General features: G+C 40.5%; 1 protein-coding gene across 1 annotated transcript in view; it reads right to left on the bottom strand.

Annotated features, from left to right (window-relative positions):
* dtx4b (deltex 4, E3 ubiquitin ligase b) overlaps positions 1-25,675 on the bottom strand; it is a 47,154-nt gene that overhangs the window by 16,694 nt on the left and 4,785 nt on the right. Inside the window, exon 3 of the mRNA XM_060926173.1 lies at positions 8,125-9,199. Coding sequence (XP_060782156.1) covers positions 8,125-9,199 — 1,075 coding nt within the window. The remainder of the gene's footprint in view (positions 1-8,124; positions 9,200-25,675) is intronic.

The raw sequence follows: 25,675 nt of genomic DNA, 5'->3' as shown, positions 1-25,675 counted from the left end.
AGTGTTTTCCAAGTACTTTTCTTGCTATGTGTCATTATTTTATGGTACTTTTTTTAGTCACGAAGCGCTAAAGTCCTCAGCTGTTTCTTTGTTTACCCCTCACTCCTCACAAAGTCCATATGCATGAAGGTCGCGACAAAATTCTTACCCAGCCATACATTTACAATGCACTGTGATCACTTCTCCATCTTGTTTAACTAAGATCCAGGTCTTTAAAGGGGTTTCTGGTGATCTTTGTGAATGATTTACCTGAGAGATAAGAGCAAACACAAGTGAGAATCAAGCGAACTGTTGTTTGTTTACACTTCAACTTGCAGCACTTCGTTGTAAAGACGTGAACGAAAAGCTTAAAAAAAACATACTTACACGGGCAAAAACAATACAGGATTCATTCGGCAGTGACTTGATACCGAGGTCCTTTACCCAGCCACATACAAAAAAGTTGTAAGCCTCCATACTCTTCCACGTTTTCATCTATTTTGCAGTGTAGAAGGACGTCTGCAACACCAGATAGTTCAAGATGTCGGGGAACTCAACTAACTGAAGGGTAGTTTTCGAGATCGTATGACAAATCCTTCTTTCCCAGACTGTAGGGGTCTATTCCATTGCACATAGCAATCTTCTGAATATATCTAAAGCGAGCAGTGGCTTCTAGATTACGAGCATACTCATAAGTTATTGCTAGTGTTTGCACTACAGCAGCCATTTAGACCACCAGCTATTTCACTTCAGGTAAAACTGCTAAGAAAAGTCACATGGCTGAAACCCAGCAACTGAATGATAATAAACCTATCACACCAAGCTTCATTTGACAGGTTGCTTTTGCCTGCTAATTTGCTCAGATCTGAAGAGACTATTCATAAACGAATCCATAGTTTTGACCAAAGCATTGTGGGCTGGATGAACGACAGCCTTACCTTAAGGTTTATTAAGTACTTTATAGTGTAAGGGAAAAATTCTGGCATAGTAAATGAAGACACTGGAAAGTCACCGACTCCATGCTTTGTATATTATATGTTGTGTGGCAACAAGACCAACATCAGCCTAATTAGAAAGCAATTTCCTAGAACTATAAAGACACCTTATTTCGTATGTTAAATTTCCTCTGTTCTTCTCAGCAGGTATTTAACCATTTCTGCATGTTTTACCATGAGCAGTGGGAGGGGTGTGTGGGTGTGTGTGTGTGTGTGTGTGTGTGTGCGTGCGTGTGTGTGTGAGAGAGAGAGAGAGAGAGAGAGAGAGAGAGAGATAACCTAAGCAATCATTTCTGTTTGCTTGGATATGTTTAAAGTTCCCTTGCTTTTTATGAATGGGATGAGTCAATTAAACTCCTTCCTGATGATAATTTCTGGTCCTTATTTCCCTGTTCCCTACTGTGCTCAAACAATTTATATACAACATTCTTTGTTGGCTTTGGCTATTATTTTATTTCTGTAGGTTCTAGACAATCACGTTTTACCAGCTTTCTAGAAGTAGCTAGTCAGTTATTGCACCTCTCCTCCCTAAACATGTGTAACGTGCTCAAAACAACCCAAAAACTCATAATTGAAGAAGGCGTATATAGTACAATGCAATAATGATTGCACTTTCATCCCTTCACATACATATGCACATACTTGATGAAAGCAGCATTGTGTTGCTAATGCTGACTAGGCTTTGCCATCCCAAAAAAAGGTTACCATAGAAACCCTACAGGAACACACAATGAGGGTGGGGGTGGGGGAAAAGCCTGGGAAGTGGGTGGAGATGAGAGGGACGGACAGAAATGTGGGAGGTGGACAGACTAAGCGATGTTCAATCCCCCTCCCAGATTCCCCTCACAATCCTCTTTTCAGTGTTTTTTCCCCTTCGCTTACTTCAGCTTCATTCCTTCACTGTTCAAATGCTCAGTCCTGTCCCCAGATGGTCATCAAGCTGAGATGCGCTGGATGATTTAGCAGTGTGAGAAACACACTCCCCCACACTGCACTGCATCAGTGTGCACATATAAACATTCAGCCTACAAACACTCCCTCAATAACTTTTCCTCACACACACACAGCAATAAGGGAAACATGCAACAATTTGTATACAGACATTCACAAATGTGCAACATGTGCAAGACACAGCCTTATTAACTGCACACATACTGCTTCATGAAAACTGTACAAAAAAAACCCCAACAAGCGTCACCTGAACAACCTAAGAAATGGAAATGAGACCATGAGAATCTCTTGGTTCTCTAAACTCTAACCAGAGATGCATGACAGAAAATGATTCATATGAAAAATAAAAGTGTTACAGTTTAATAGTTTCACAGTATGATAGCCTAGTCTGAAAATGTCACAGTTAAAAGGTATCACAGTGAGATAACAATGAGATCATACACTGTGAATAAACATGAAACTATGACATTGTAACAACAGTAGTTCACAAGCAACATTATCATCACAACCAGTGTTCCAACCAGTTTATTTTACCAGGGCGCCACACCCTACCCTCCAGAACTTACGCCCTGCCCTCAAATATCAACGCCATGCCCAAATTTATATACGCCCTGTTCATAATTTTCCAGAACTTTCCAAGCACCCGGCACATACGTTCCACCACAGAAAGAAAGTGTGCCCTAACGAGTACTAACGAATGTTGCCGAATTCCAGTGAAAGTGTTGACCAATCCCAGTACACTATTAGCATGCGTGATAGTTATGCTCTGTCGACCATCCTGTCTTATTACAATGAGTCAGTGAAACAAGGTAAATGCAAGTCTAAGGCCCTGTCCACACGGCAACGGATTCAGGTGACTCCGATACAATTGCTTATCGTTTAGGCCTGGCGTCCACACGGCACCGGCGTTTTGGGTGCCCAAAACGCAATCTTTTTGAGAACGGGTTCCAGAGTGGAAAGATCTGGCAACGTTGCCGTTGTGAAGTCGTCTGGATGAGTAGAACGGGTTTGTTTACGATGACGTCACAACCACATGACTGTGAGTGCTTCATGCCGGGTAGAAGTGTAACGAATATCACCAGGAAAAAGCCTTACAGAGCACTAGTGAGAGTGAAACACGAGCTTGGATATTATTATTATTATTATTATTATTATTATTATTATTATGTTCAGTGTTAGTTCACAGTAGTAATGCAAGAAGCAGAATAGTGACAGTAATAGTGAAGCAAAAACATGCAATTGTACAAACACTGCAACTCTACAGCAAAATATTCATTTATGAAATGGTCTGATTCTTAACACCAGTAGTGCCAATGATCTTCTCATTGCGATGCGAGTTGTCAACAAATCCTATAACTTGGTTCATGAAACGCGCTTACAAAATATTTTCACTGTGAATATTTGTGTAATGGTGCAATCCCGCCAGCAAAAATAGGGGAAAAAAGGAGCAATCTCACCTCTTCAGATGTTGATTTAAGTCCGACAATACATTCCTCAAAAAGGGCGTAGAGGAGCAAATTAATCCAATTTATTCCGGACCATTAAAGACGCTGCCTTCCGCGTAGAATCATACGTCATCCTCGCCGCCATATTGGAGAGTTCAAAGCGGAGAATAAAGATTAGCTGCGTTTAACTTTACCAACAGGTTTGCTGTCCAAACGAGATCACATGGGATTACCTTTCACAGGTGAGACTGGAAAAATACTTTTCATTGTATTTGGTCATTATAATGTAATTTTACAAACAGATTTTCCTGACTTTGTGGCTAATATGAAGTCTCGCGCATAATAGTTTATGCGCATGCGTCCTTACTTCTTCTATTGTTCTGGTGTCTCCGAAGGGACCGTCTTACAGCGCCCCTAGAGGTGTGGCATGTGTATTGCATCGTTTTCAGCAAGCGTTGCGTTGCCATATGGACCTGATATTTTACTGATTGTTGCCCATTTGGACGCGATATATTTTTAAATAACATCTCGTTGCCGTTGTCGTGTGGATGTAGCCTAAAATGCAGCGATGACTACAAACCCACGAAAGAGAAAATAATTGGTTAAAGTGGCAAAGGGGCTCACAGAACTTAGCATCTCTGTTTGCTAGAACATAAGTAGATCTAGAAGTTCTAGGACAGAACAAATTTAATCAAAAAAGTTACAACTGATAGATCTAGACACTAGATATAGATCTATGGAAAATATAGTCACTAACCTTAACATTAACGTGTTAGACTAGATCATCCCAGACTAATATTAATTATTGATTAATGCTATTAGTATTACTATTATTAGTAGTATTAGTAGTCAAGGCTAATTGCAATTGGATGGCAACCATTTAATTTTTAATTTTAAATAGGCCTAACTGTTACAGCAATAAATCTAAATGTTAGATCTTTACAGTTAGGTTGCTGTACACTAATAGGTCTAATGTTATTGGTCTATATTTGGCCCATGATCTTGTTTTAGGTGGTGATGATTTACAGATCTATAGTCTCTAATATTTTTGCGCTAATATTAATTAAAACTAACAATCCCAATGTGCCATATTATCAGTGACTTGTGCAAAACACTGACAAATGATCAAAGCTAAATTTATTAGATCAGCACTGACAACAGTCAGCACTAATGAATCCTTTATCATCTTTCAAACTTTTCCTTCAAATCAGTGTAATGTATTTAAAAATTTTGCACAAATTTACTGATTATTTGAACTATTTGAACAGCAGACAACTGGCTGAAAGCCAAAAATAGGAGACTGTGTAAAATTGACAGTAACAAATAGAACAGTAGAGAAATTACATTCTTGAATGTATGCATTGTGTAAAACTGTTGCAGTCACTTAAAACGCCTTTGTTAGAATTATGTCTTCTCTCTCTCATATATATATATATATATATGAGAGAGAGAAGACATAATTCTAACAAAGGCGTTTTAAGTGACTGCAACAGTTTTATATATATATATATCTCATCTCATTATCTGTAGCCGCTTCATCCTGTTCTACAGGGTCGCAGGCAAGCTGGAGCCTATCCCAGCTGACTACGGGCGAAAGGCGGGGTACACCCTGGACAAGTCGCCAGGTCATCACAGGGCTGACACATAGACACAGACAACCATTCACACCTACGGTCAATTTAGAGTCACCAGTTAACCTAACCTGCATGTCTTTGGACTGTGGGGGAAACCGGAGCACCCGGAGGAAACCCACGCAGACACCATGCAAACTCCACAGAGAAAGGCCCTCGCTGGCCACAGGGCTCGAACCCGGACCTTCTTGCTGTGAGGCAACAGCACTAACCACTACACCACCATGTCGCGCACATATATATATATATATATATATATATATATATATTTTGTGTGTGTACTTCTAGAAAATATTATGAAGCATTGTATTAAACTGGTTAACTCAGAAATTACAGATTTGCTTTCTTTATTTTACAAATGTAATCTACCTTGCATTGTCTCCCAGTATGGCTTATTTTGCGTCATAGATTCTTTGTCTATAGCTTGGGTGGCCAACCCGCGGCTCGCGAGCCGCATGCGGCTCTTTGCCCGGTGTCATGCGGCTCTTACGTTCATATCGAAGTTTGTGTTTTTTTTTTATGTGCGTGTGCGCTTTGCTTGAGTTCAGTATGGTATTTTCGTCAAATACATCTTCGCTTTGCTTGGGTACATTACGGTATTTTCAGGTCATGTCAAATGCGCATGTGCGTGAGATAATCGCTAAGTTTTTGGGCAAGGTGTATCTTGTGTCAAGTAGCCTCTCAAAATGGCAATGAAAAAATGCACAGCAAAACGAAAATATGAAGACGAACATAGGACATTTTTAACAGAGTGGGAGAGTTTATACTTTTTTGTTGAACGTAATGGCAAGCCATTCTGCCTTATATGTCAGTCGTCATTAGCTCATTTCAAAGCTTCCCGCCTCCCTGAATAAGCAAGGAGCCAGATATGCAACACTAATTGAAAACCTGCACGAAAGCTTTGTAACCCGGTTCCGTGATATACAACTGAAAAGGCCACAGATTACGTTCCTCGTCGACCCATTCAATGCGGAGATGGACTGTTTGAAAGCCCCGCTTGTCACAGATGAGGCTGCGGCTGAGTTGGAGATGATCGATCTTCATGAGGAAGACCAACTGAAACCTGTTTTAAGGGAAGGCACCATTGAGTTTTGGAAAAGTGTGCCATTGGGAAAATACCCGAACGTGAAACAGGCTGCGCTTAAGATACTGTCAATGTTTGGGTCAACATACGTCTGCGAGTCTGTGTTCTCTACCATGAAACACGCATCGTTCTGTTCTGACTGACACCCATGTGAAAGAACTGCTTCGAGTGGCAATGACGGAATACAAGCCAGATTTGAAGAGGATTGTTCAAGGCAAGGAATGTCAGAAGTCCCACTAAGCAACATGCATAGTAAGTGCACACAATACTGATTGCTGTAAATGACTGGCCTGTGGTATTAGTACTGACTGAAGGAGTAAATTTCTCTCATGTTGGCGTGTGACATTTACTATTAATCTGGCTGAGCAGAGGTGCGTGCTTGAGCGTGTGTGTCTGTGAGGGAGAGAGAGAGCGAGGGGGGTCACATGTATGGTACACATGTGTGGTCATGTGTATGGTGTGGCTTTTTTTTGGTAATGCCATGAGTCCCACTAAGCAGCATGCATAGTAAGTGCACACAATGTTCATTGTTAAAAATGACTGGCCTCAGCCTGTGGTCTTAGTACTGTAGGAGTAAATATGTTGGTGTGTGACATTTACTATTAATCTGGCTGAGCAGAGGTGTGTGTGTGTGTATGTGTGTGTGTGTGTGTGTGTGTGTGTGTGTGTGTGTGTGTGTGTGTGTGTGTGAGAGAGAGAGAGAGAGAGAGAGGAAGGGATGGGTGATGTTCATGTGCCCATGTGTATGATGTGGCTCTTTGCGGTAATACAGTAAAAAATGTGGCTCTTGGTCTCCAACTGGTTGGCCACCCCTGGTCTATAGTGATGTTTGCAAAACTCCCCTAGATACATGAAAAATTGTCTGCAATAATGATTGGTACCCTGCCCTCTTGGAACGCTAGCTGGAACACTGACAACAATGAAAGGACACTAATGGCCCTTTTCCACTACCCTTTTTCAGCTCACTTCAGCTCGCTTCAGCTCACTTCAGCCCGACACGGCTCGCGTTTCGACTACCAAAAAACAGCACGACTCGGCTCGCTTCAGCCCTGCTTAGCCCCTAAAACTCGCACCGTTTTGGAGTAGGGCTGAAGCGAGCCAAGCCGTGCCGAGTGAGGCTGGGGGCGTGAGCAGACACTCCCCTGTGCACTGATTGGTGAGGAGGAGTGTCCTCACATGCCCACACACGCCCCGCGAGCACGCTGGGATCTGTAAACACCGTAAACCCGGAAGGAGAAGAATTACGAATTACGAGAATTATGAAGCCTTATGCGCCTTGCCTCATCTATACGCTCTTGCCAGTATCTGTTGGCGTTGTCGGTGACAACAAGCCACAGCACCAAGACCAGCAACACTAACGACTCCATGTCCTCCATGTTTATTGTTTACTATTCGGGTCGTGAGACTACCGCTTAAAAGCTCACTGATGTCACTGTTTGCGCTGCTTAACGACATCACGTGACGTCCACCCACTTTCGCTAACTCCACCCAATGTGTCCACCCACTTCCAGCCAGCACGGTTCAGCGCGGTTGTAGTCGAAATGCAACTCCAACAGCCCAGCTCAGCTCGACTCAGCACGGCACGGCTCAGCCCGACTCAGCCGCGTTTGTAGTGGAAAAGCGGCATAAGAGCAGGGGCTAGAATTAAAATCATGCAGAGAATTTAACCAAACAACAAAAGTTATTTTCTCCTGCAGAGGAAGAACCTGTAGGTTTTGTCTAAAGTCTATTTTCTGTGCATTAACATGTTATAAAGCAACATAACACCAAACTAAGCATTTTACAATCTCTTTAAAGAAATGCACTGATGCTCTCAAACTAAATGAATGACTCTGCCTGTAGAGGAACCCAGTTAACAATGGATAATTGTCTCGAACAACACAAACTGGCCCGCAAACCATTAGGAATTAGGTTGACACTATTGCAGCCTGGCAACATGAAAGCAAAAAAATTGACCTAAATAGTAAATAAATGTGATGCTATTTTGTATCATTGGAAATAGTGTGCAGTGTAACAAGACAATAGTAGCTATATCTCACCCAGAGGCGATGAGTGCCCGGGATTGTGCCATAGCAATTCTTTGCAGCGCTGGCCGGCTTAGTGCTGCCAGACTGGCACGAGGGGGCAAAGGAGCGGCACAAGCTGCAGAACGTTGAGGTGGAACGGCTGTTGATGCTGCTGATGAAGATGAACATGATGTGCTGCTTGTGGCCACAGTGATGAGTGTTGCAGTTGGCACCGATGGAGATGATGTTGTTGAGGTACAGCTTGGCATGGATAAAGACTGCTGTTGGGATGTTGGTGGAGGTGGTGGAGGGGGCAAAGATGGAGGAGGTGGGCGATTGGAGGACAGTGAAAGAGTGGCAGTGTTTGAAGTGAGCATGGACAAAGACTGAGCAAAAGCAGCAGCATTCTTGCGCTCTTGTGAGAGGGAGCGGTTCAATGACAGCCCATGAGGCAATGTTTGTGAGTATGAATTTGATATGGATGAGGTTGTAGAGGAGTATGGAAGTGTCCCTTGGCTGGATTTAGGACTGATTGCTTTTGTGGGTGGCAGTCTTCGTCCTAGCGTTTGGGATGCCATGGCATTTGATTTCACGCTCAAGACAAGCATGCACTGTTGGCAGGCACACGGCTGTCCAGGGGAGGAAAGAGATGACATTGAAAGTGTTCCGCTAGGGTAGAGTGGACCACCATTTCCACTTGAGCTAGAGCCAGAAACTCCAACTCCCAGAAGTGCTCCAGTTGAACCTCCCCCTGCAGTGCTTCCACCACCAGCTGCTCCTCCAGGCCCAGTGCCCCAACCTTGAGAGGATTTCGGCAATGGCCCAGAGACAAGTGGATAGGTCATGTCTGAGCGTCTCTGGATGCGGCGGCGTCTCTGTGTTTGCTGATTGATCTGAGTCATGCTCTGAAAGTCTACAAGATAGCAGAAGCCAAGCGGTGCCAGATCCAACCATGGCTGCTGGCGATCCCGTGCCGCCTGCAGGGCAATACACACCTCCATGTCGTATGGTGTCCAAGAACCCGCATCATTCTCCCACTCCCATAGCCAGCCCTGACCTGGTGCTGAAGTAGGATCATAGAAACTTCTACGTACTGGCCTTAACGTACCTGTAAGAAGGAGAAAGAGAGGTCAGATGGTATTCGTTTAACTGTTCTAGAAACAATTTACCAGTAGAGTATTCATTGCTTTGTTGTATTTGTTAAGCTAAACACCACTGGAGAGACTAGCTAAATGCCAAAATCTACACAATGTGCTGACTGCCTAGGGAAATTTAATCAGCATTTCATAATGATTCAAGATACAGTTTTTATTACAACCCCAATTCCAAAAAAGTTGGGACAAAGTACAAATTGTAAATAAAAACGGAATGCAATAATTTACAAATCTCAAAAACTGATATTGTATTCACAATAGAATATAGACATCATATTAAATGTCGAAAGTGAGACATTTTGAAATTTCATGCCAAATATTGGCTCATTTGAAATTTCACGACAGCAACACATCTCAAAAAAGTTGGGACAGGGGCAATAAGAGGCTGGAAAAGTTAAAGGTACAAAAAAGGAACAGCTGGAGGACCAAATTGCAACTCTTTAGGTCGATTGGCAATAGGTCATTAACATGACTGGGTATAAAAAGAGCATCTTGGAGTGGCAGCGGCTCTCAGAAGTAAAGATGGGAAGAGGATCACCAATCCCCCTAATTCTGCGCCGACAAATAGTGGAGCAATATCAGAAAGGAGTTCGGCAGTGTAAAATTGCAAAGAGTTTGAACATATCATCTACAGTGCATAATATCATCAAAACATCCGGTGACACTCTGAGGAAGATGACAGTTACGTACGTCAAAACATGTCAGGTAAACAAACCTAAAACTAGATGTCTGATAAAAAAGAAAAAAATAACCATATCTAATATAAGACATAATGAACGTAATCGAGAGAATATCATCAAAAAATTCAGAGAATCTGGAAGAATCTCTGTGCGTAAGGGTCAAGGCCGGAAAACCATACTGGGTGTCCGTGATCTTCGGGCCCTTACACGGCACTGCATCACATACAGGCATGCTTCTGTATTGGAAATCACAAAATGGGCTCAGGAATATTTCCAGAGAACATTATCTGTGAACACAATTCACCGTGCCATCCGCCGTTGCCAGCTAAAACTCTATAGTTCAAAGAAGAAGCCGTATCTAAACATGATCCAGAAGCGCAGACGTCTTCTCTGGACCAAGGATCATTTAAAATGGACTGTGGCAAAGTGGAAAACTGTTCTGTGGTCAGACGAATCAAAATTTGAAGTTCTTTATGGAAATCAGGGACGCCGTGTCATTCAGACTAAAGAGGAGAAGGACAACCCAAGTTGTTATCAGCGCCAGAACCCTGCATCTCTGATGGTATGGGGTTGCATTAGTGCGTGTGGCATGGGCAGCTTACACATCTGGAAAGTCGCCATCAATGCTGAAAGGTATATCCAGGTTCTAGAGCAACATATGTTCCCATCCAGACGACATCTCTTTCAGGGAAGACCTTGCATTTTCCAACATGACAATGCCAAACCACATACTGCATCAATTACAGCATAATGGCTGCGTAGAAGAAGGGTCCGGGTACTGAACTGGCTAGCCTGCAGTCCAGGTCTTTCACCCATAGAAAACATTTGGCGCATCATAAAACGGAAGATACGACAAAAAAGACCCAAGACAGTTGAGCAACTAGAATCCTACATTAGACAATAATGGGTTAACATTCCTATCCTTAAACTTGAGCAACTTGTCTCCTCAGTCCCCAGACATTTACAGACTGTTGTAAAGAGAAAAGGGGATGTCTCACAGTGGTAAACATGGCCTTGTCCCAACTTTTTTGAGATGTGTTGTTGTCATGAAATTTAAAATCACCTAATTTTTCTCTTTAAATGATACATTTTCTCAGTTTAAACATTTGATATGTCATCAATGTTCTATTCTGAATAAAATATGGAATTTTGAAACTTCCACATCATTGCATTCTGTTTTTATTTACAATTTGTACTTTGTCCCAACTTTTTTGGAATCGGGGTTGTAAGTATTTTAATACATTTTTAGTTTTAATTAGAGAATTATATTATATTATATATATATATATATATATATATATATATATATATATATATATATATATATATATATGGGGCCGTCTCAGAAACTGGTCTCTCATTTGGGGCACTATGGTCAAAAAATACATTTTCTAATTTTACTATTTTTATTTGCATTTACCTAACACTCAATGTTTCTTTTGTCATGTTTAATAAGAATAAAGATAGTATCTTGCTTTATCTGGCCTCCACTGTGGAAAATTTTTTTGATTACAAATCAAATGCTTTTGTAAAACTGATTTACATATAAAATAACTACATCATGAAGAATTAAAGCCCCTCCTTCACAGATGAGTGAAAATATTGAATAAATTTCCTCTTTTTGATCGCTTGGGTTAAAAATGCCAAGTTATGATGACTGAATTGATTATTCACTTAAATATGAATAATATGATACATTTTGGGTATTTGATATGGTGAAATAGAACAATAGGACACAATGGAAAAATCAAGAACACACCAGAAAGATGAGAATAAGGGCGCTGGTAAAAGAACAGCGACTGTACCGGCTGAAGGTCACGTGGGGCTCTGCTGCGGCGCGCAAGCAACGGGACATCACTACCGCACCAGACGAAGCGCGAGGTGGGGCAAAATGACTGGCCGTAGATTCTATCAAAAGTTCGATCTAAATTGACCACGGTTGCAAAAGATTGGCCAAAAATACGCAAACACTACAAAATATAAAAGTAAGATGAAAAAGAAACTTTCTATTGCCTTATACTGCAAGACTAAACCAAAATAAAACTGTCAAAACTCACCTTTTCAGTGATAATGTCCGAACAGATCACCCACGTAACAGAAAGACCGCAAATGGAAGCACGATCAACTTCTAACTGTTGGAATGGAAAATTCCATTCTACACATGCAAATTGTTAATGTGTGTCCTTCCCCGCACACAAATAACACGCTACAGTAAAAAATAGACCACAACTCATTTTATAGCTCAGAAATTCATACAAGACCAGCTACCATTGTTACATGTTCTGTAAGAAACATTCTATATCTAACTTTCAGCTTTTATTTTAAAAAACAAAATCGCAGATTTATAACTACATTTTCATATGGCGTAGTGATTTTAAGTTACTACTTTTGGTGAGGTAGTGACCTTGACCCTGAGGCTTTCCGTTTAGATCAAAACACACGACTGTATTGGTTTTGTGTATTCGGAAAATGGAGTTACAACAGTGATCAAATATTTTGCATGATGTTTTATTATGGTTATGATTATTCTGTGAGCGCACCAATCCTTAGGTGTATAAAGTTACAACTTAAAATACAATTAGTGATAACTGTAGACATTTCAGTGGACTACAACCTTTTTAAGGGAATGCGACGTAGTCAACCATTTATCATGTCCCAGATCAAGCCGCCATTTTTCCACAAATTTGCAGAATTTTTGCCAAATTCTGAATAGAGTATTCACATCAAAGATTTAGTTTTATCTGTATTAATTCTTTCATCATTTTATTTCAAATTAAAACCAACATCACCATTCAAAACCGTAGTTTATTGACTGTGAGTATATTTAGTGGGGTACCCCCAAAGTACCCAGTTTCTGAGACAGACCCATATATATATATATATATATATATATATATATATATATATATATATATATATATATATATATATATAAACTTTTTTTTGCACTGTGCATTCGGAGATGCTTTTCTGCTCAGCACGGCTGCAAAGAGTGATTATATGAGATATTATATCCTTCCACTTTTTGCAGCGTATGTGTTTGGGTATCAATCACATTTCTGTTTTGTGTAATTACAGTAATGACAATATGAGCAGTCACATGAGTGGCTTTTTGACAAAATAAAAATCAACTGATTTTTTTAGTTTTAATTAGAGAATGCTATATCCTCACCATGGCTGACACCTTACAGTGCCGGTGGGGTTTGTGTGTCTCAATAACCCTGAGCTATGCCGGTTGGGACTTCGGTCCCTGGTAGGTTCAACCTTGCCGGATTGGTCGATGGGTAGAGACCAGACGAAGATCAGTCAACCTTTTTTGGCCCTCCAGTTGACTGGGGGTTAGGCATTAGGCTAATCACCTATTCCTGTACAAAATTATTGATTACCGAAACCTCAAGGAACAGAGCAAATGGATCCAAAGTTGGAGGCATTGAAATTGGACCTCACATGAGTAAGGAGGGGGTGAGTGAACATGTGACGTACTTGGGCCAAAACCAGACGGAAGCCCAAGAACCAATGAAGCCAAGACTAATGACTCCAAAGTCACAACTAAGGATAGGTAACTGGAATGTGAGGACAATGCATGCTACAGGGAAGGCCGTGGAGGCAGCGCGTGTGATGAGGGATATGAAGATGTAAATCATGCGAATCAGTGAGTGTCGATGGACGGGCTCCGGCCAAGTGGCACAGGCGAGACAGTATTGTACTCTGGGAGGAACGACGACAAGCATCTATTCAGTGTAGCAATAATGATGGAAGCGAGCGCAAAAAGGGCACTGATAGACTGGTCACCTATAAGTGAGAGAATTATCAAGGCAAGGTTTTACTCAAAGTTCATTAAGTTTACCTTAATACTTGTATACGCACATACAAATGACGTGGAAGTGCAGGACAAGGACAGATTCTACGATCAGCTAGGGGAAGTGATTAACCAAGTCCAACGGCACGACATGTTGATCATAACAGGAGATATGAATGCAAAAGTAGGGAATAACCCCAACGGTTTGGAGAAAGTAATGGGTAGGCATGGCTTGGGCTCAGTTAAGAATGACAATGGAGAAAAGCTGATCGAGTTGTGCAATTTCAAGGACTTAGTAATAACATTATTTCCACATAAAGATATCCATAAACAGACATGGGTATCACTATATGGTAAGACAGCAAACCAGATCGACCACATACTAATCAACTGCAAGTTCAGAACCTCTGTTATGGACATCAGGGCACTTAGATCAGCCGACATAGGTAGCGATCATTAACTGATAAGAACAACCATAAAGCTTAAACTTAGCAAAGTCCTAAGGAGAGAAAACATCAGGAACAAATCTGATACGCAGCAGCTCATAGATGAAGAGGTGAGGATAAGGTTCAAAATCCAGTTAAGGAACAGGTTCCAGGTCCTAACAACCGAAGAGAACGAGGTAAGTGGAGAAGAAGAAGAAGATTTGGAATGGAAGAGTGAAATCCTGGAGAAAGTCTATGTTAAGACAGCAGGTCATAGGTTATAAGAAAACACGGAAGAAACCCTGGATAAGTTTGGAAACATGGTCCTTAATTGATCAAAGGAGAACCATCAAGCAGAAGATGTTGAATGCCAAATCAGATAGGCTGAAGGAGAAATGGCAGACCGACTATAGGAGCAAGGACAAGGAGGTAAAGATGCAGGTACGATGTGACAAACGGAAGTGGTTAGAGGAAGTTGCTCAAAACGCTGAAACAGCTGCACGGAAACAACACATGAGGACGCTTTATCACCTTACTAAAACCCTTTGCAACGAAAAACCTAAGCAAACCGCTGCAATAAGTGACAAAGGAGGAAATATTCTTCAAGATAAAGAGAGTAAGAATAAGAGACGGCTGGAGCATTTCAACGATATCTTTAATAGAGAGAGTCCAGGAAACCTGATTAGTGAGGACAGCATAGAGTTAACTGAAGTAATAGAAGAGATAGATATATCTGCACTAACTAGAAGTGAGATAAGGGGAGCTATCAATAGCTTAAGGAACGGCAAATCATCTAGAGTGGACAGAATACCCGCGGAGTCTCTAAAAGCTGACATCAAGTTTGCAACAATAGTGGTCAAAGATATTATGGATATTGTCTGGAGAGAGGAGAGAGTACCATCTAAATGGAAGAGGGGGCTGATTTTTCGGCTTCCCAAAAAGGGGAACCTTCAACATTGTAAGAACTGGCGAGGAATTATACTGTTTCCTATTGTCAGCAAGGTGCTGAGCAGCATTACAATCAGCAGGGTGCGTGAGGGATCAGAGGCTAAGCTTAGGATGGAACAAGCCGCATATCTTTGTGGGTGGGGAACTACAGAACACATCTTCACATTGAGGAACATCATCGAGCAATCGATAGAATGGCAGTCGTCGTTATATGTCCACTTTGTTGATTTCGAAAAAGCCTTTGATTCTATTCATAGAGAGAGCCTTTGGGTTATCATGAAGGGTTACGGAATACCACCTAAAATCATTAACATTGTGAAGGCCTTTTATGAACATTTCGAGCGTGCAATCTTACACGATGATGGGGAAACAACTGAATGGTTCAAGATCAGAACAGGAGTCAAGCAGGGGTGCAATAGGTCGGGTTTCCTTTTTCTGTTAGTTATCAATTTTGTTATGAGGCGAGCACTAAGAGAAGGCAGCACAGAAATAAGATGGAATTTCACCACCAAGCTTGAAGACCTTGACTTTGCCGACGATATAGCGTTACTATCATCGAGTAAAAATCACATACAAACGAAAACCGACCAAGTGATCGAGGAAGCGGAGAGAGTTGGACTTAGGGTTAACGTGAAGAAGTGTAAGTTGTTGCAGATTAACGCCCGCAACAAGGAGGCAGTTAAGATAAATGGTCAAGAAATCGAAGAAGTAGAGAAGTTTGTGTACCTGGGTGCCACCGTTTCCAACACTGGTGGCGGAACGGAGGATATCAACAACAGGGTGGTAAAAGCAAGAGGATATTTTGGAAGCTAAGAATGATCTGGAGTAGTAAGAGTATCAGGAAAACAACAAAAGCTAGACTGTAGAAGACCCTTGTTAAGCCAGTACTGATGTATGGATGTGAAACTTGGAAAATGAATCAGTGACGACAAGAATACTGATGCGTTCCAGAGTAAGTGCTTAAGACAGATTTTTCGGATACGATGGCAGGGCAGAGTGCCTAATGTTGAGATCTTGAAGATGGCAGATATTGAACCCCTTAGTTATGATGTCAGGAGAAGAAGGTGGAGATTCATAGTAGGGCTGAACGATATATCGTTATCGTATCTATATCTAGATATGAACATTCAAGATATTAATCCACAGTGTTGCATTACTGCCATCTACAGATTTACCTTGACCGTGCACTGACAGTTACATCATTCTGTCGCTAAACGAACAGCTGATCACACCGAGGTGCTCACTGACCGCTGATATTTATTAGTTTGGTAGTGCGTTTCCTTTCCTTCGCAACATAACGTCTTTTCTTCTTACTTTTCATTACTGGAGTCGGTCTTTCACATTTCATTCGCACACTCACATCCTCCATTTTTCTCTCCTGTTTCAAATTTGTATCCCACAATGCCTTGCGCAAATGGGAAAAGCCCACCACATGATGCAGTTTCTTGAATTGGGTCATGGTGAAGCAAGACAAAATAGCAGAGAATTTAGGGCCACATGGCCCTAAATTCATTAACTGTTCTATTGTAAAAAAAAAATTATAAAATTGGAAGTCTGTGATTCGAATTCAGTAGCTTTCGGTCCACTAAACAAAAATAATTGGGTGTCAGGGAAAATCCTTTCATTACTTAAACTTAAAAATCTGAAAGGCAGTCTACCTTTAAATGTTAAATTTCTAAAAGTCTGAACAGGCATCCATGTAATTTTTAATCTATGGTAAAGGCAAGTAAATGGTATATATTACAGAAGACATGAAATATTTGTACATTACTGACCTTTTTGAGCACAGTCATATCACAACTGCATTTTTATGTTGTATAATAATGAATATTCTCATGATATAATTTTCTGGCTATAACCCTGAACCATATCTCACACCGGTTTCTTACAGGACAAACAAGGAAAACATTTATTTCAGCTATTAATTATCAGGATATTATTGCTATTGTGCTATCATTTGAAAAAGCCACAAATTATTGAATTATTATAACATGTTATTACAGTTAAGCTACAGAACTACAGAATATTATTTCTATTTCAAAAAAGAAAATATATTTAAATAAAAAAAAAGTTTTGGTCTACAGTCAAGTAAAATCCCAATAATTGGTTGTACATGAATACACACAATAGATCAAACTAGTTCTTGTTTGTATATCGGCATACCCAGATCAAACACACTCAAGCAGTAGTTCTGTTGCTATTCAACAGAGAGAATAGTGAGATTAGTGACCTACAGTCACAATTTTAAAAAAAAAGTGTCCATTAAGCCAATTGAACACGTGATTTTTTTTTATTTGCACCACTTTACCTGGTCAGAATGAAACTGCAAGACAACAACTCGTATGATTTGACTCTCTCCAAACGTTTCCGTGTTCATCACATTTGCTAATACTGTAGCCCATAACCACTTCCTCCTTGCCCCTTTTGTGCCGTACTTTACAGTGATCTTTGTGTTTGGTAAGATGACCTTGTTTTATTTCATTACTAGATGAATGGAATGGTATTCCCTTGATCATTATGTGCCTATTTTACTTCCTCCCCATGAGTCAGCAGCACTGGAGAAAGGATGAACCTTAAGAGTGAATGAAAGACCTAAAGGCCTCCAACAGCAGCTTGCTGTGATAGTAAACAAAGCTTTCACATCTGTCTGTAAGCATTGCTCATGCTCAAAAGCCAGGATTTTTGAAATATTCATTTGATGCATTTCAAAATAGTACAGTTTCACCACACTAGCAAGCTGATTATTAATTATTTTTTAGTACTTTCCTGTTTGGAAAGAGACTTAACCGGAGACACACAAAAAGCAATAAACTGTCTATGAATGTAGTTTCATTTTATTTATTTGGTGGGGGGAGAAGAGAACAGTTACATCTGAAATGTCTACAAATGTGTTATTTACCTTTGGTGGACTTTCTGTGCATGTTCTAATTTATACAATATTTCACACTGGACATTCAACCACAAGAAAGAAATACAGTGGTATGCAAAAGTTTGGGCACCCATGGTCAAAATTGCTGTTACTGTGAACAGTTAAGCAAGTTGAAGATGAAATGATCTCCAAAAGGCATGAAGTTAAAGATGACTCATTCCCTTTATATTTTAAGCAAAAACAATTTTTTTTTATTTTCATCTTTTAAATTTTCAAAATTACAAAAAAGGAAAAGGGTTCAAAGCAAAAGTTTGGGCACCCTGCATGGTTAGTACCTAGTACAGTGGTGCTTGAAAGTTTGTGAACCCTTTAGAATTTTCTATATTTCTGCATAAATATGACCTAAAACATTATCAGATTTTCACACGAGTCCTAAAAGTAGATAAAGAGAACCCAGTTAAACAAATGAGACAAAAATATTATACTTGGTCATTTATTTATTGAGGAAAATGATCCAATATTACATATCTGTGAGTGGCAAAAGTATGTGAACCTCTAGGATTAGCAGTTAATTTGAAGGTGAAATTAGAGTCAGGTGTTTTCAATCAATGGGATGACAATCAGGTGTGAGTGGGCACCCTGTTTTATTTAAAGAACAGGGATCTATCAAAGTCTGAGCTTCACAACACATGTTTGTGGAAGTGTACCATGGCACGAACAAAGGAGATTTCTGAGGACCTCAGAAAAAACATTGTTGATGCTCATCAGGCTGGAAAAGGTTACAAAACCATCTCTAAAGAGTTTGGACTCCACCAATCCACAGTCAGACAGATTGTGTACAAATGGAGGAAATTCAAGACCATTGTTACCCTCCCCAGGAGTGGTCAACCAACAAAGATCACTCCAAGAGCAAGGCGTCTAATAGTTGGCAAGGTCACAAAGTACCCCAGGTTAACTTCTAAGCAACTGAAGGCCTCTCTCACATTGGTTCATGTTAATGTTCATGAGTCCACCATCAGGAGAACACTGAACAACAATGGTGTGCATGGCAGGGTTGCAAGGAGAAAGTCACTGCTCTCCAAAAAGAGCATTGCTGCTCGTCTGCAGTTTGCTAAAAATCATGTGGATAAGCCAGAAGGCCATTGGAAAAATGTTTTGTGGACAGATGAGACCAAAATAGAACTTTTTGGTTTAAATGAGAAGCGTTATGTTTGGAGAAAGGAAAACACTGCATTCCAGCATAAGAACCTTATCCCATCTGTGAAACATGGTGGTGGTAGTATCATGATTTGGGCCTGTTTTGCTACATCTGAGCCAGGACAGCTTGCCATCATTGATGGAACAATGAATTCTGAATGATACTAACAAATTCTAAAGGAAAATGTCAGGACATCTGTCCATGAACTGAATCTCAAGAGAAGGTGGGTCATGCAGCAAGACAACGACCCTAAGCACACAAGTCATTCTACTAAAGAATGGTTAAAGAAGAATAAAGATAATGTTTTGGAATGGCCAAGTCAAAGTCCTGACCTTAATCCAATCGAAATGTTGTGAAAGGACCCGAAGCGAGCAGTTCATGTGAGGAAATCCACCAACATCCCAGAGTTGAAGCTGTTCTGTACGGAGGAATGGGCTAAAATTCCTCCAAGCCGGTGTGCAGGACTGATCAACAGTTACCGGAAACGTTTAGTTGCAGTTATTGCTGCACAAGGGGGTCACACCAGATACTGAAAGCAAAGGTTCACATACTTTTGCTACTCACAGATATGTAATATTGGATCATTTTCCTCAATAAATAAATGACCAAGTATAATATTTTTGTCTCATTTGTTTAACTGGGTTCTCTTTATCTACTTTTAGGACTTGTGTGAAAATCTGATGATGTTTTAGGTCATATTTATGCAGAAATATAGAAAATTCTAAAGGGTTCGCAAACTTTCAAGCACCACTGTAACACCCCCTTTGGCAAGTATCACAGCTTGTAAACACTTTTTGTAGCCAGCTAATAACCTTTCAGTTCTTACCTGGGGGATTTTCACACATTCGTCCTCACAAAAGGCTTCCACTTCTACAAGTTTCTTGGGCTGTCTTGCATGCACTGCTCTTTTGAGACCTATCCACAGATTTTCAATGATGTTTAGGTCAGGGGACTGTGAGGGCCAGGGCAAAACCTTCAGCTTGTGCCTCTTGAGGTATTCCATTGTAGATTTTGAGGTGTGTTTTGGATCATCGTCTTATTGTAGGACCCATCCTCTTTTTAACTTCAACTTTTTTACAGATGGTGTGATGTTTGCTTCCAGAAATTGCTGGTATTTATTTAAATCCATGCTTCCCTCGACCAATGAAATGTGCCCTGTGCCACTGGCTGCAACACAACCCCAAAGCATGATCGATCCACACCCATGCTTCAGAGTTGGAGAGGTGTTCTTTTCCTAGAATTTGGCACCCTTTTTTCTCCAAACATACCTTTGCACATTGTGGCCAAAAAGTTCTATTTTGATTTAATCAGTCCACAGGACTTGTTTCCAAATTGCATCAGGCTTATTTAGATGTTCATTTGCAAACTTCAGACGCTGAATTTTGTGGCTAGGACACAGAAAAGGTTTCCTTCTGATGACTCTCCCATGAAGGTCATATTTGTTCAGGTGTTGCTGCATAGTACAACAGTGCACCACCACTCCAGAGTCTGCTAAATCTTTCTGAAAGTCTTTTGCAGTCAAACAAGGTTTTTATTTGCCTTTCTAGCAATCCAATGAGCAGTTTTTTCAGAAAGTTTTCTTCATCTTCCAGACCTCACCTTGATCTCCACTGTTTCTGTTAACTGCCATTTCTTAATCACATTACAATCTGAGGAAACAGCTACCTGAAAACACTTTGCTACGGTACATTCTTGTAGCCTTCTCCTGCTTTGTGAGCATCAATTATTTTATTATTCAGAATGCAAGGGAGTTGCTTAGAGGAGCCCATGGCTGTTGATTTTAGGAACAAGTTTGAGGAGTCAGAGAATTTATACAGCTTTGAAATCTGCATCATCTGACCTTTCCTAATGAAGAATTTGAACAAGCCACAGCACAATAAGCTAATTAAGGTCTGGAACCTTGGTAAAAGTTACCTGAGAACTCAAATGTATTAGGGTGGCCAAACTTTCGCATGGTGTTCCTTTTCTTTTTTCACTCTCCAATTGTACAAAACAAAAATAATACACAAATCTTGCAGAAAACGCTGAAAAGAAATGTATCGTCTTTACCTTTATGCCTTTTGGTGATCAGTTCATCTTCTGCTCACTTAACTATTCACAGTAACAGACATTTTCAGTAAGGGTGCCCAAACTTTTGCATGCCACTGTATAACATCCCAGCATATTACAAGAAGAAGAGGAACTTTATTTATCACGTACACTGAAGCACAGTGAAATTCCTCTCTGCATTTAATCGATCTGAAGCAGTGAACACACACATACACACACGTGTGAGCAATGAGCACACACACACACACACACACACACCCAGAACAGTGGGCAGCTATGCTACAGCGCCCAGGGAGCAGTTGGGAGTTAGGTGCCTTGCCCAAGGGCACTTCAGCCTAACCTTCAGGCCATGGCTGCTCCATGTTAACCCAACCGCATGTCTTTTGAACTGTGGGGGAAACCGGAGCACCTGGAGGAAACCCACGCAGACACGGGGAGAACATGCAAACTCCGCACATCGGCCAAACCCAGAACCTTCTTGCTGTGAGGCAACAGTGCTCACCACTACACCACCGTGCCACCTAATAACACTTCTGAAGAGACAAAATCTGAAAGTGGACAATAAGTGCATCTGAAATTATCTTTTAAATTCACAAGTTCTGTTTAATTTTAATGGACAATAATTGCTAAACAAGAGATTGACAATCAACAATCAACATTTTATTTTTTTAATCAGTTTTTTTTTTAAAGAGCAAAAAGTTTGTTTGTCTTTTTGGATCATCATTATCCATCCATTATCTGTAGCCACTTATCCTGTCCTACAGGGTCGCAGCCAAGCTGGAGCTGATCCCAGCTGACTATGGGCGAGAGGCAGGGTACACCCTGAACAAGTCGCCAGGTCATCGCAGGGTTAACACAGACACAGACAACCATTCACGCTCACATTCACACCTACAGTCAATTTAGAGCCACCAATTAGCCTAACCTGCATGCCTTTGGACTGTGGGGGAAACTGGAGCACCCAGAGGAAACCCACGCGGACACGGAGAGAGCATGCAAACGCCACACAGAAAGGCCCTCGCCGGCCGCTGGGCTTGACGCCAGAACCTTCTTACTGTGAGGCGACAGTGCTAACCACTACGCCACCGTGCTGTCCGATCATTGTTATTCCTATTTTAAATATATTTGTTTCTGTTCTTTTTCTGAAAAACATATCCATACAGCCAAACGAACTGGATGTGCAAAAAGTGCACAACAACCACAGTGGTAAAGTACAGTGGACAATAGATTTTGTCTACTGACCCCAAAAAGAATTAAACAATTCTAAAACTATTTCAAAGTGTCTCTTCAAAGACTCATTTTGAAGAAAAAATAATATCCCCCCATTAATGCAACTATATCAACAGATGGTCATGTCTGCTTTCACATGCCAATCAATGTGCCCTCAGTGATAATGGGATAGAAATAGCATCTGTATATGGATGACTGTATCAAATGTGTGTGTGTGTGTGTGTGTAAGGTCAATGCCTTAGTATATCATATAGTGTGACATTAAGTTCAGGATCCCAGGACCTCTGAGACAAGACAAAGCCTGAAAGCAGGTGTACAGAGCCGTCCATCTGTTCAATTGTGAAGAGCGTGTTGCTTCTATGACCTCCTGTTCCTCTAAACCACTTCTCGCATGCTGACTGTGAGAGCCCTTTATCTCGTTTTATTGCAATTCAAGCAGTAAAAATTGTGAATTGTAAATTTTCATAGCATCAGAAACTACATGCAGAGAGACAGCCCTTTTTAAGTGTGACTGAAAATCTGTTCAAACACAAAGATACAATTTTCAACAAAAGAAAATGAAATAACTGTAAAGTTACTAATACTCATGACAAGCAAACAAACTGTCCTAGTTTGCCCAAAATATAACCCAAAATTGCCTTTGGTTATATTTGACACAAAATAATTCCTTTAAATCATTTAAGTTAGTTCTAGAAAGAATGAGTGATAATGATTGCATTGTCACTCATTCAACTTTCTTGAGATTTTCACAACTAACAGCTTCACACAAATAACTTATAAATAATAATAACTTTTCAAGACAGGATTCTGCAAATGTTTTTCAATCCATTGACTATATTTTGCTCTGAAAACCTCATTGTATCATCACGTACAAAAGTCTTGCTGGAACTAAGAGGAGCCAATAAGGGAGTGCACACACTAGGAACGACTGCCTCATACCGCTCCCAAGAGAGCACGTTCCCCCTCTACACTCCCCCGCTGGCCTGCACTTGCTTCTGGACCTGAGTGTACTTATATCACAATGAAACTTTACTTGCCAAATACAATTCACATTCATCTTTAAGGTGAGAACCAGACCTGTTATGAACCCAAATATTCTCCAGTGAATTGGAAAGTGCACGCCATACCATTCAAAGTCTGTGCAGTTAGCTGACTGCACTGTGCACAAGCCCAGCTGAACCACATCCGAGCGCACCTCTTCCATGCAGGCCAAGTGAACCGTACCTGAGCGTGGTACGCAGTGATCACTCTAGTCAAACAAACCTGACTTTGGGGGTCAAATGCAGCAGAGTGCAGAGTGCAAATCACCTAGTGTGAATACACCCTAAGAGTGTTACCTTCAAGATCTTAGAGGTTGTGAACAGAAGTGTGAAAATGGATCCCACAGAATATGGAGCATCTGACACTGAGACTAGCTTTGCATTAGCTTTGAAAAAGTCCTAATTACTAGACAGATGCTGGAAGATCACCAACCAACAAGCAAATAAAACACTAATAAGCCATTATCAGTGACAACAATAATCCTATAAACAGCCATAGGATACCATCTCATGATTTAAGATATTTTTAGCCTTAGCAAGCATACCGAGTGCTTTTATTCAGATATCCTTAGGCAATATAAGGGCAAAATGTCAGCAGTTATCAGCACAGGCCACCAAGATATTACCAAAGAAATATATTTTGCCCCAAATACGTAATACTGTGTCATGGGAAAAAGAAACAGTCTACTTTCTGAGAAGAAGGAACTAGTCTGTGGTGTCACCACTATTTTAAGTTGAATAACACAGCACAACACACTGTCAAGTCTGTAATATACATTATGAGCCTTATAAACAGTGCTGTGTGGTCTGTGGCTCAATTCTAACCCAAGTGTTTTTGGAAAAAGGTATTCACAGTTTGACATGTTTCATACAGCATTTTCCACAACCATTTCATTGGTCACATTTACATTTTTTAAATAAATATATATTCGGGCAATTAAATGCAAATTTACAAAATACTGTATACAGTATGTCATAAGTATGCACAAAAGCCCAGCCATCTTGCATTGAAATTAATATGAATCTTAATCACAGCGGTTCCCCTCCTCCCTTAATTTAATACTCATTCCTCACATTCTCACTCTTTTCTATTTGACAAAGACTTGTGTGAAATAGTATACATCAAGACAACAGCAAACAAAGGCTCCTCTGACAATAAACAGAGGTGGAGGATTTAGTAGAGAAAGATACAGAGAGTAAATAATCATACTAACCCAGATCACAAAATTAACTGTGTCAGTAGAAAACCAAATTCTAATTCTGTGCTTTCCTCAAAGCATTCACATGAAAATGATTAGCAAAAAGGAAACCTAACCCAGCTTTGCATGTGTCAGTGTGCACGCATTCATGTATGAATTTGTCTGTGTGTACGCATGATTAATCTCTGGCTTTCACTGGAAAACACGCAGGGCTGAGGGCTGCTGAAACTCTATACAGCCTGTTGCGCAATCAGAAGGAGAAACTTAAAGCCCCTCTGTTTTCTTCTTCTGTTCTCATTTTCAAATTATTCCCCTAACCCCCCTCTCAGTCCCTGCATAGCACTCCCCCCCGGGTGTCTTTGTTCTGCATTTTTCAACTTGAATGTGGTCCATCTCCCAGGCCCATGTTTGCAGGAGAAACTCTCCTTGATTAAACTTCAGCATTTGTGTGAGTGTGTTTAGTATTTTTTTTTGGGGGGGGGGGGGGGGGGGATTTGGGATGGATCTTGCTGGTTCGGACCAGCTGGGTATCATGAAGGCTCTTGCACAGTTGGATCACATCTTTAACCCCTTTGCCAAACAGAGTTAGAGAGCTATGCTCCTTCTGTTTCAAAATGATTGGGGTATGTGTGCATGCACATGTCTGTCTCTCCGGGTTTCAACACAAAAGGTTTCAATTTTTCATTTGTTTTTCTTTTTTATATTTTCTGTTACTCATGCCACTAATGCTAAAAAAAAACAAGCATTCTTTAAGCGTCCTATTTTTAATGAAATTCATGTAACTGGTTTTGAATGTCACTGACTCTTTTATTAAAAAAATCTCATAAGTCCTTGTGATTCTAAACTGAAAAAGGACAGAGAAGAAGAAGAAATTATGTGTATAGCACTTTTATTACAGAGAATGAAGTGCGTGATCTGATAATGTTATCAAGAAGTTACTGATACTCAAAAAGTACAATTATTTGTACTTTTTTTATTTGTAACAAGTAATTC

The sequence above is a fragment of the Neoarius graeffei genome, chromosome 7 (assembly GCF_027579695.1).
Source record: "Neoarius graeffei isolate fNeoGra1 chromosome 7, fNeoGra1.pri, whole genome shotgun sequence".
In the NCBI taxonomy this organism is placed as follows: domain Eukaryota; kingdom Metazoa; phylum Chordata; class Actinopteri; order Siluriformes; family Ariidae; genus Neoarius; species Neoarius graeffei.
This window is presented reverse-complemented; position numbering and strand designations above follow the sequence as displayed.